This window comes from Nyctereutes procyonoides, unplaced genomic scaffold (assembly GCF_905146905.1).
Source record: "Nyctereutes procyonoides isolate TBG_1078 unplaced genomic scaffold, NYPRO_anot_genome, whole genome shotgun sequence".
Classification (NCBI taxonomy): domain Eukaryota; kingdom Metazoa; phylum Chordata; class Mammalia; order Carnivora; family Canidae; genus Nyctereutes; species Nyctereutes procyonoides.
Window position 1 is genome coordinate 14179034 of NW_026575044.1, and position 11508 is coordinate 14190541.

The 11508-nt window shown below is 54.2% G+C and overlaps 2 protein-coding genes across 4 annotated transcripts; one reads left to right on the top strand and one right to left on the bottom strand.

Moving 5' to 3' along the window:
* Window positions 1-1646: 1646 nt before the first annotated feature.
* On the top strand, window positions 1647-8607 carry LOC129509100 (G patch domain-containing protein 4). 3 transcript variants are annotated; one of them, XM_055324513.1, is made up of 8 exons: window positions 1647-1716; window positions 3917-4052; window positions 4511-4584; window positions 4672-4764; window positions 4838-4924; window positions 6532-6623; window positions 6871-6921; window positions 7127-8607. In XM_055324513.1, exons 2-8 carry the CDS (start codon window positions 3974-3976, stop codon window positions 7914-7916), a joined length of 1266 nt encoding a protein of 421 aa, XP_055180488.1. In that variant the 5' UTR covers window positions 1647-1716; window positions 3917-3973; the 3' UTR covers window positions 7917-8607. The 3 variants fall into 3 exon arrangements, with proteins under 3 accessions (XP_055180488.1, XP_055180489.1, XP_055180487.1); XM_055324514.1 differs by having other exon boundaries at window positions 1648-1773; window positions 3917-4110; XM_055324512.1 differs by having other exon boundaries at window positions 1648-1773.
* Window positions 8608-8735: 128 nt separating this feature from the next.
* On the bottom strand, window positions 8736-11200 carry NAXE (NAD(P)HX epimerase). The gene is made up of 6 exons (XM_055324515.1): window positions 11005-11200; window positions 10800-10908; window positions 10601-10711; window positions 10412-10525; window positions 9315-9462; window positions 8736-8990 (listed from the first exon to the last, which is right to left on the bottom strand). The coding sequence occupies exons 1-6, from the start codon at window positions 11184-11186 to the stop codon at window positions 8788-8790; spliced, it is 867 nt and encodes a 288-aa protein (XP_055180490.1). The 5' UTR covers window positions 11187-11200; the 3' UTR covers window positions 8736-8787.
* Between the last annotated feature and the right edge of the window lie 308 nt (window positions 11201-11508).

Below are 11508 nucleotides of genomic sequence, written 5' to 3' on the forward strand. Positions count from 1 at the left end.
TGTGGCTACTAGGTTTGTGGGTGGCCTGCAAAGAGTGCCAAACAGAAACTGTGAACTGGAAGGGGCCCCCGAGGTTGCCTCATTCTGGAGCTTTCAAACCTCTTCTATGACCACAATATGATACATGACATTAGATAGGCAGAGGGGACAGAAAAGGTGGAGGGGGACATGGTGGAAATGGGCCCAGTCTGTGGAATTCCCTCAGCAGCCTGAAACACCACGATAAGGCCAAGTTTGTAAAAATGATTGAACAAGTCCAGTATTCTGATTTTACAGACCAGGGAAAGGGTACTCTGGAGAAGTGACTTGTTTAAGGTCTCACAATTAGTGGTGGAGTGGGAAAAGGACTCAGATGTGACTCCCACTCACAGAGTGTTCCCAGACTGAACCAGACCCTGAGGAGTACCTTCCAAGCATCCACCATCCCTGATGCATGAAGAATTCCACTAAGCAAGCTCTCCATGGTTTAAAGCAGCGTCCCCATGCAGTGTATTTTAAAAGTAAAGTTAGGGGCATTGGGTGGTTGAGTCGGTTAAGCCTCAGATTCTTGATTTTGATTTGGTCATGATTGCAGTGTCTTCAGATGGAGCCCCAGGTCGGCACCACTGGGCATGGAGCCTGCTTGGGATTCTTTCTCTCCCTCTCCTCCTCCCCTCTCTCTAAATATAAATAGGGGCTCCTGGGTGGCTCAGTCGGTAGTGTCTGCTTTACCCTCAGGTCATGATCCCCACGTGGCTAGCTCTCCGTTGGGGGGGGGGGGAGTCTGCTTCTGCCTCACCCTCTGCCTGCCGCTCAGCCTGCTTGTGCTCTCTGGTGAGTGAGTGAATTTTACAGGAAAATTAGATGTGACAAACAGTAATGTGGCAAAGTTTTCCCGGAAAATGCCACTTTTCCATTTCGCAGTTCCAGGAGTATGCGCTTCCGTTACCGGAAATCCTGAGATAGGGAGCTGGTGTGTCTGTGGGGGGTGTTCAGGTGTTAGTTCTTCGGTGGTGCGCGAGGCTGAGGTACAGTTTGTGTGCATGCGGCATGTGCAACTCCTCAGCGGAGCCTCACACCAGGCAAGTGCCAGGTCCTCAGCCGGCCCCCAACGGGCCGGGATCCGCCCTAGCTAGCTCCAGCCCCCAACCCCCGCCTGCAGCCCCACGCAGCGTCTCCGTGGACCCCACCAAAGCAGGTCCGCCCGAGTGAGGGCGCGCGTCTTCCGCATCTTCGCGGCACCAGTTCCAACCGGGCAGCTGCCCCCACAGGGTGATGAACCTACTGCAACCGCCGAACGACCGTCCCCGGGCTGAGTATCCATCCCCGCAAACTACCCCCGAGGGGCCGCTTCTTCGCCGCCCGTCGACCCGCCCAGGCAGCCTTGCGCGCTGCCTGGAGCTTCCTTCCCCAGCTCTGGGACCAGGACTAGCTCAGCGTTGCAGCCAATGCTGTGCTCGGCGTCCCGAGGGCTGGCCAAGACGATTCCCTCGCATCCCGGGGGCTGCAAGCTAACCGGAAATAGAACTGCCCCGAACCCCAGGAAACTGGCGTTCGCGGGCGAGCTTCCGCCACATCCGCGGAGGGCAGAGCGCCTCCCCCACGCCTGGACTTCCGGGCCCACGTGCGCCTCTATGATGTCCGCAGCCTAGAGGGACCGACCGGCACTTCCGGGAAGATGGCGGCGCATAGAACGGGCGACGCACGTGTTCGCGCGGAGAGGGCCCCGCGGTGACGGTAAATGGCTACTGCGCCCCGAACGGAGTCAGTCGGAGCCTGGGCTCAGGAGTGAAGGTGGGGCAGGACAGTGTCCTTGGCCGTTGGAACTACGGCATGAGGGAGGCCAGGGTCGGGGTAGCGGCCCTTTGGAAGCGCTGTCAGATGGGTGGTCCTGGGACCCTTTTCCAGAAAACTCAGAGAGTTGATCAGAGAGGGGACGGTTCCAGAGAACGCGCTCGCAGCCTTCCCGGGCCCGCGGGGCACAGCGTGGGGCCTGGTTGCTTCTGTGCAATTACCATGGGCAGTCAGCTGAAGCCGCCGGGATCTGGGTGGTACCGCTGAGCGCATTCCACTCCTGCATTAAGTGCACGGGGTTGCGGAGTAAAGCCCGACCCTGATGCGGGGGCGTGTAGTTCCGAATGGCTGTCGTGGTAAACCTCAAGGCGGGCAGCGCGAAGAGCTGTGAGAGACCAGTTCTGGGATGCCTGCGATCCTGGATCTGCAACTTGCCAGCTCTTTGGGCAAATAATAAACTTATCTGTGATTTCTTCTGTTTGCAAGTGTCGGTAATAATATTTCCTAAGGGGACTGTTGGGAGGATGAAATCAGACGATCTGTGTAAAGAGGTTAGCAGGCTGGCATTGAGTAAAATGACTTTTAGACACTTGTTATTACGAAGATCTGGGGGCTGATGGATGAGAGATAACTTCCGGGAGGAGGCCGAGTTTTGAGGTGCCCTTAAAAGACCCCAGTGTTCGAATTTTACATTTCTTAAAATTCAAGAAGTAAGATAGAGCCGTTTCTTCGCTTGGCTTTTTTGTTGGGATTCTCAAGGTACCTGGTTTTCGGGTGATCGTTCTTCATAGTAGAAATGTGAACAGAAATGTAAGTCATCCTGAATTTGCCTGCTCTAAATACCAAGCCAGAATGGGCAGCATTCTTAAGCCTATACATATATTTAGGAGACGTGACTTCATGTGATGTGGCTGATTAATATCATGTTCACTGGGCCTTCTTAAACACAAATGCAAGTTTTACCCTAAAGAATTGTCACATTGGGAGGCTTAGGGTTACTCCACTAGTGCCATTAATCCTTAAAAGTGATCTGCAATCCCTGTGATGAGTTACGTTAATACAAGTTAACTTTAGTGAGTTAAGTCAGCAGTGGTGGTCCTAGTTTTGTGTGTCTCGTGTGATAAGCTGGATAATGCCATTCTGGGCTCCCAAAGGAGAAGCGCCTAGATGACTAGTAATTGTGATGGGATGGAGGCCTCGTTGGAGGTGGGCAACCTGGGCTTGTATTCCGGCTCCATCTCTTATTAGCTATGTGACGCAGGCTTTGTTTTCTTTTCTTTTTTTTTTTTTAATTTTTATTTATTTACGATAGTCACAGAGAGACAGAGAGAGAGGCAGAGACACAGGCAGATGGAGAAGCAGGCTCCATGCACCGGGAGCCTGACGTGGGATTCGATCCCGGGTCTCCAGGATCGCGCCCTGGGCCAAAGGCAGGCGCTAAACTGCTGCGCCACCCAGGGATCCCCAGGCTTTGTTTTCTTTGCTTGTAAAGTAAAGGTAATTGTTATCCACAGGACTATCAGGATTAAATAAGACAATACAACAGTATGTGTAATCAATCTGTGATGCATGAAATGATCAGTGAGATGGACAGTTTCAAAAGGGCTGTTCCAACAAGAGTGAAGAGCAGCAGTGAGGAAGAGGTGCAGAGCCCCCACACTTGAGGTGACAGCCCTGGAGCATCGTTATGAGATACGGGCTCCGCTGAGTATTCTTATAACTCAGGCTAAAAATCTCTTATCACCTTTTTTTACATGGCAGTAAATCTAGGGAGCTGTTAACCATGTCGTGGCAAAGAGCAGGGCTGTGCCGGCAGGCCATCTGGTTGACCTGGAGCAAGTCACGTTTCCTCATTTGTGAAGTGCAGATCATAATACTTTCCTGAATGCAAAGTTTAGGAACCCTTTCTGGGCTGGGAACATTAAACACTCATGTGGTGAGCTCTCCGTAAATTTGGGTGTTATTAGTAACACCAGTCTTACTTGACTTTTCAACATGCTGATGATCTCTGTGGTCAGCAGGGAGCTCTCCCAAAGACCAGGCCTCCTCCCTTTGTCTACCCCACATTCAGAAAAGAATTTTTATGAGACCAGTCAGGATGGATTGGATGGATGATTTGAGCACTTTCTCCTTTCTTTTAAAGGGATGATAATGGCCTCTTCTCTGGTGAGGGCCTGAGGATAGTGACTCTTCTCTCACCATGAGTGCCACCCCAGAGATCAAGAGTCGTGGGATGAAGTTTGCTGAGGAACAGCTGCTAAAGCATGGATGGACGCAAGGTCATCCCTGGGGGGCCCCTTCCACGTCCCCCCAACTCCCTGCCCACCTTGTGGCCAGGTGAACAGCGTCATCTGGGGCTTACCCGTATGTAGTCCATTCAGCTGGAGGAGGAAAAGCCAGTTTAAAGGGCAATTTGCAGAAGACAATTTCTAAGTTTCCAGAAAATGGTTGGGTAGAAGAAATTTGACAGTAGGTCATGAGAGCAAAGTGATCGGGGGGATGGGGGAGGGAGGAAGGGTCATGACTTCTGTCCTGAAAGAATCATGAAGGAAAAGACGGCTTGGACTCAGACAAAGGCAGGGGCACTGTATGGAGAGGTGCCAGAAAGTGGGACTGGAAGGCGTCTGCCAGGGATGGAGCACACTTGGTGTGTGGTGTGGCGAGGAGCAGCACATGGGATGCCTATGAGGGCTCGGGGCAGGCAGCAGAATAAACCCAGTCACTCACTTTCCTGCAGGCAAAGGCTTGGGCCGGAATGAGAATGGCATCACCCAGGCCCTAAGGGTGACACTGAAGCAGGACACTCATGGGGTAAGACTGGGAAGGCATGGATGGGAAACGAGGCCCCGAGGACAGGATGGGGCAGGGACAAGTCTTGAGCTCATTCTTATCTGGCAGGTGGGACATGACCCTGCCAAGGAGTTCACGGACCACTGGTGGGATGACCTTTTCAACAGGACTGCAGCCAGCTTGGTTGTGGAGGCTGGGCAGGTATGGGGTGCTCATGGGCATGTGGGGGTGAGGGGCACACCTGTGTCACTCATTCACTGACACCTCCCCACAGGATGGAGTACGGATAAAGCGTCTTTCAAAGGAAACAGGCCGTCATAATCATCCCAAGCCCAACTTGCTGTATCAGAAGTTTGTGAAGGTATTCGGGGCTGGGAGTGAGAGAGTCCCTCGTTTTTCCTTCCCTGGCCTCCCCCAGGGCCTGAACAATGGCTTCATGTGCCTTACCCATCCTTACCTGTTGGAGAACTATCTTAACATGGTCAGTCTTGTGACCAACCTTGCTGTTGCTTGCTTAGCCTGCCCAGACCCTATGTTAGAATTAGATCTTCAGGTCTCCTGGATCCCTACCTTCTGCTGAGGGCAGTGATGGGGAGTGGGTGGTGGGGCGGGAGGGGATGTCCAGTTCAAAGGACTTAGAATCCAGAAGGGACCTGAGAGATTATCTGACCCATCCTCTATTTTGCAGTTGGGGTCACAAGCAGGGAGAAGTGGCTTACAGACAGGACCAGAATCTGGTGCTTCAGACCCCTATTTCCTAGCAGAGCAATAGAAGGGAGCTAATTAATGTTCAGTGATCATCTGTTATGTGGGTCCTCTGTGTTATATAGCAAGTTTTTCTTGCTTCTCCTCTTCCTTATGGCCATAATCCTCTCCTGCCTGATTTCGTTCACAGCCTCATAGCCAGACCCCTCACCCTGTCACTGCCCACCCCAGTCAGTTCACTGACCCAGTGACTAGAATGCTGACAGATTTCACTAGGACTCTGGCTCATCCTTGACCTGGGATGACAGTCCTGATGTGTCAGACTGGCTCATAAGGCTCTGAGGCCTTGACCTGTACTCACCCCTTTCCGGACCTCTAATACTTTTAGCCAGATGGAATCAGATTCTTCTGAAAGTACCACCTCTTTTCACCTGCAAGATTTTGCACTTCCCACTCACTGCCTGCAACAGTCTGCTGCCTTTCCCCCTTTACCTGCCCATTTTGATGGTCCTCTAGAGCTCACCAAGTTCCTGAAACTTTCCCAGACCCTGAAGTTGGATTGGTTATCCTCCTCTAGCACAGGCAACACTCTGCATCTGCCTATGTTCTGCATCCTTCCTTCACCCCACACGTAGATTCCATATGGGCTGACTATCTCATTTGTGTTCCATTCTGTATCCTCAACCCATTGGTCCATAGTAGGTTCTCAGTCTGCTTAAATAAAAGCACTCCAGGGACACTTGGATGGCTCAGTGATTGAGGATCTGCCTTCGGCCCAGGGCGTGATCCCAGGATCTGGGACCGAGTCCCACATCAGACTCCCTGTGTAGAGCCTGTTTCTCTCTCTGTCTGTGTCTCTGCCTCTCTCTCGATCTGTGTCTCTCATGAATGAATGAATGAATGAATGAATGAATGAATAAGATCTTTAAAAAAAATAAAAGCACTCCACCGTAGGTGTGGGGGAGGGCGGTGAGAAGCACCATCTTAATTATCAGTAGCACAGGGAACACACCAGGTGGACCTGGTACACTCCTCCGTCCCTTGTTCCCACCCACTGGGCACCCTCCAACCCTTGCAGCTGCAGCCCACCTCCTAAGTTGGAAGTAAGCAGTGGCCCACCTCTCTGTGAGTCTGCAGGGAGCTGTCTTGGGGGCTGGCAAACTTGTGCCTATGGCTCTTAATTCCTGAGGGGGTTCTGGGAGGGAAGGGGGTTTGGCAGTGGTTTGGAATCAGCTTTATCCACCCCTGTGATCACCCCTTTAGACAGCCACACTGACTTCAGGTGGGGAGAAGCCAGACAAGGACTTGGAGAGCCACAGTGATGATGACAACCAGGAGCCCAAGCCTCCAAAGATGTGAGACCTCATTTCAGTGCTGGGGGCATATGGAAGGAGAGGCCTTTGAATATTAAGAGAAAGGGCCAAATCTCAGGCCTGACTGGGCTTCTTTGGCTGGAACTGTGTTGTACTCATTTTTGTATACCCTGCACCAAGAAAGTGCCAGGTCCTGAATGGGAACTCAGTGTTGAGGGAATGTTTTAGAGGGCAGGAGGGGTCAGGCCTTTGCAAGAACTGGTTTTGATTCCTGATCTTCCCCCAACAGCCTGACTGATGAGATGCTGCTCCAAGCCTGTGAGGGGCGCACAGCCCACAGGTAAGTAGTGGTCAGCTCCTTGGGCTTCCTTCTGCCCATCACAAGTCCAGCCCTGAGGATGGTCTGTGCCCCTTCTTGGCATTTCCTGCCCATCCCTGAGGCTCCTGAGGATAGGCAGCTCCTCCCCATCCAGAGTTGCCTGCCTCCAGAGGACTATGCCTCTTTTTGCTATACCTTGCTCTGACCTGGGCCCCTTTTGTTTCAGGGCTGCTCGTCATGGAATCACGATGAAGGCTAAGCTTGCTCGGTTGGAGGCCCAGGAACAGGCCTTCCTGGCTCGTCTTAAAAGCCAGGACCCTGGGACCCCTCAACTGCAGTCTGAGAGTAAGCCTCTCAAAAAGAAGAAAAAGAAAAGGAAGCAGAAAGAGGAGAAAGCGGTCACAGCAACCACCAGAAGTGCAGAAGAGGAGTGCCCAGAAGAGGCTGGCCAGGCCAGAAGCAGGAAGAAGAAAAGACGGCAACAAGAAGCCCAAGAAGAAGCTGGGATAGATGAGAGGGAGGGAGCAACCGTTGGTAATGTGGATGCAGAGGTGGCAGAAAGGAGCGGGCCTGCAGAGTGGGAGAGCAGAGAGCAAGCTGATGAGCCCTGCAGGAAAAGAAAGAGGAAGGGCTCGGGGATCTCAGATGGAGGGGCAGGCAGCCAGGAGGCCACAGCCAGCACAGGGACAGGGCAGGCAGAGAGGTGGTGGCAGCCGGAGGAGGGGGACTGGAACAGAGAGGAAGATGATGAAGGGGCTGCTGTGGGGGCCAGCAAAGCAGCACATAAAGCACACCAAGATGGGAAAAGCAGGAAAATCAAGAAGAAAAGCCTGCAGCCCCAGGAGAAAGAGGAGGAAGTCAGGAATGAAGGACATGAGGAGGGCAGCAGGACTAGGGAGGCAGTGAGCATAGTGCACACCAGCTCCAGCCACAGAGGTGAGAGGAGGTGGCAGGAAAGAGCTGGAGTCAGCCCTGACCAAAGACTGAGAAAGAAGAAACAGAAAAAGAAAACCTGAAGGTCAGGTCAAGGTGGGGCTCTTCGGATTCCTTTTCAGGAGCTAAAGCCTCAGACCTGAATCGACACAGGTCCCCTGCACCCTTGCAGTGAAGAGACCCTCCCAAGGAGGACGCTGAACTCTGGAACTCCAGCTGCTCAAAGTTGGGTGTGGACATGGTATTGTCTGCGGTTTCTAACCCTGACATGGAAAACTCAGGAGCCTGGCAGTGGTAGGATGCAGTGCTCTGGGGCTGTGGGGATGAGCAGGCAGACGCCCTCTGGAGGGACATCCTTGCTTAAGACAGCTGCAAACAGGGATCCCTGAGTGGCGCAGCGGTTTGGCGCTTGCCTTTGGCCCAGGGCGCGATCCTGGAGACCCGGGATCGAATCCCATATCGGGTTCCCGGTGCATGGAGCCTGCTTCTCCCTCTGCCTGTGTCTCTGCCTCTCTCTCTCTCTCTGTGACTACCATAAATAAATAAATTTTAAAAAAATTTAAAAAAAAAAAAGACAGCTGCAAACACAGCAAGTGTGAGAGAGAATCCGGCCCACAGGCTGCCAGCCCCAGCACTGTAGTACACAATTCAGCATCAGCTCGGGTTCCCAGCCTGGGAACATCCTGAATACAACAAATTAGTTTCCTCGAATGCCTCCAGAGAAATTACTTATTAACCTTCCATAGCATCTGAAAGCCTATTTTCATTGCCCCCAAATGCCACAGCCACCTTCCTTGCCTGTTTTGTTCCCTCAGAGAGGTGGCACCGAGTCTCAGTGTTGCTTTCTGACTTCTGCCACCCATTAACCATTATTGCCAAGAAAGTTCCCAGGACCCCACAGCTCTGGAGAGAGTCACTAAGTCTTTATTGGGAAGAATGCCCATTCATCTTCCCTCACTGAAGACGGTAGACACACTCAGTGTCAGGGTAAGGTGGCAAATTCAACTGGTACTTCTTTTCTAGAGCAGGTGGTACAAAACGACCTCCCAGATAGTGGTAGCGACCAGTGAATTGGGTTGCAGACTTTTTGGGTGCTGTCAGGGAGATGAGCAAGTCTGGCTGGATCCCTCCAGAGTTTCCCTTCTCCACATCCCATCCTGAAAAGAAGGTGGTATTCAGGAGAGGAAAAGGCCAGATAGGTCTCCTCCTCTTCCATACCTTGCTCTACCCTAGTTCTGAAGGAGTGGGAGGCCCTGTGTCCCCACCCAAGAACTTGCATCCTTGAAGGTCCATGTACGCACACAAGGTCACTCCTAAACTCTGCTCCCTGGCCCTTTTGGGGAATCCATAAAGCAATGTTCTGCCCCTCTAGACACACCTACCTTTAACTTAGGCCTGAGCCTTGCCTATCTCAAGACAGGGCAGGGCTGCATCCACATCCTCATCCCCACTCTCACCCCCACCTTCCTTGGACACAACACCTGAAGGAATGTCGATGCTTGCAATGGGCACAGTGAGCCCATCCAGGACACTCAGGATGGTGCGGAATGGCTCTCGAACATCACCTTTGAAGCTGAAGCCAAAGATGGCATCCACCACTAGCTCATACAGCTCATCAATCAGCATGGGCTGTGGAGCAGAAAGGAGAAAGCACGTCAGAGCCAGGTGCTGCACAGTTTCCTCAACAGGAAAGGGCTGTCCCCTGCATGCACTATTTGCAGAAGCATAAATACTTCATCTCATTCAGATGGTATTCTGGGGCCTAGACATCAGTGCAAGTTGGTCACTGATTTAGGCTGAGTCCAGAGACGCTTTCTGTTCTCAGTGCCTGCCTGCCACTGAGAAGGTATAGTGTAGGACCACCTGAGGCTGGGACTCCGGACAAACCACTTGCCTTCTCTGGACCATCTCAGTCTCTTCATCTAAAGTGTGTTAAACTTAAAAAAAAAGTTCTAGGGATCCCTGGGTGGCTCCGCGGTTTGGTGCCTGCCTTTGGCCCAGGGCGCGATCCTGGAGTCCTGGGATCGAGTCCCACGTCGGGCTCCCGGCATGGAGCCTGCTTCTCCCTCTGCCTGTGTCTCTGCCTCTCTCTCTATGTCTATCATAAATAAATAAATAAATCTTTTTTTTTTTTTTTTAAAGTTCTTTCCCATCCTTAAACCCATGTCCCTGCAGGAAGGGTTTTTAGGATGTGGCAGTCACTTCAGCCCTTGAAAAGTGGATGAGTGCAGCGCCGGTGGCTCAGGACTTTAGTGCTGCCATCAGCCCAGGGCCTGATCCTGAACACCCGGGATCGAGTCCCACGTTGGGCTCCTTGCATGGAGCCTGCTTCTCCCTCTGCCTGTGTCTCTGCCTTTCTCTGTGTCTCTCGTGAATAAATGAAAATCGTAAAAAAATAAAAAAAAAGACAGCATGTTTACTGCTTGCAGGACAAGACCTGCCTTCGAAGGGAAAGGTCCTCCTGCTAGGAGTCCACCCTCCAAGGGAAGGTAAGCAAGTGAGCTCGGCCTGAGTACTCAAGGAAGAGCAGAACATGCACCGTGTTTCTGGAAGAGGGCACTCAGCGGGCACCACCTACCTCTGGGGGCATTTCACCGAGGAAAGGGATGTCCATTTTCTGACACTGGGTCACCAATGCGGTGAAGAGTGGCTTGTTCGGCCTTTTGGGATAATAAATGGTTGGCTGGTAGCCCTGGAGGAAAGGAGGGGGTCGTTGGAGCCCGGAGCCCAGAACCCCCGCCGCCCTGGCCCCCGCCCACATACTCACAAAGAGCTTGAGGTGCCGAGCGCAGACCAGGCCGTCTCCTCCGTTATTTCCAGGTCCGCAGATGACCAGGACCGCGGGGGGGCTCCGGGACATGGACGTGGGGGGGTAGGCCTGGGGTGGGGGGTCGCAGGGGGGTTAGAAGAGCTCCGGGCCAGACTAGCGCGCTGTCCCCGCCACTTGCCGTGCCCAGGCCACTGACCTTAGCAATGGCTGTGGCGCAGCTCAGCCCAGCCAGCTCCATTAGCTGGTCCACGCTGAACTGGTACTCGTTGAACAGCTCCTCGTCCACCGCCTGGGCCTCCTCCTGGCTGCGGACACCCACCGCCTCAGTCTGCGCCCCCGGGCGCCCGGCGCGCGGCCCGGCCCAGTCCCCGCCCCGGAGCAACCCGCCGAGCCTCGCCTACCTCAGGTACTTCACCGCAGGGCTCGCCATGCCTGCCGGCTCCCCGCCGCCGCCCGAGTGTGGTCGCCGCGCCTCCCACCACGCGGACCCCGCAGGGCAGGCTCCGGCCCGGCCCGGGACCCGCCTCAGGCGCGAGCCGGCTGCCAGAAGCCCGAGCCCGAGCAGCGCTCGCAGCGCGGACATGAAGCTCGCCCGGCGCATGCGCAGCGCCGGCAACGCCCCCTGGAGGTGGGGCCGCAGGCTCGCCCCGCCCCCTCGAGCGGGCGCCGGGCCGCGCACTCCCGGGGCCCGGACGCTTTGCTGAGGGCCGCGTTGGTAACAGTAGCTCCTGGGTCGCGGGCGGCCCCTTAGGGGCCGCTGGTGGCAGGGCGGGAGGCCCGGGTCCCGGCCCTGGGACTTCCGGCGGAGTGGACACCGGCACCCCTGCCTCCAGCGCCCTGTAGCTCGCGTTCTCCTTTACGCTTTAGGCTGGGCTGCTCCCGCGACTCGGTCCTCACCGGAGGGA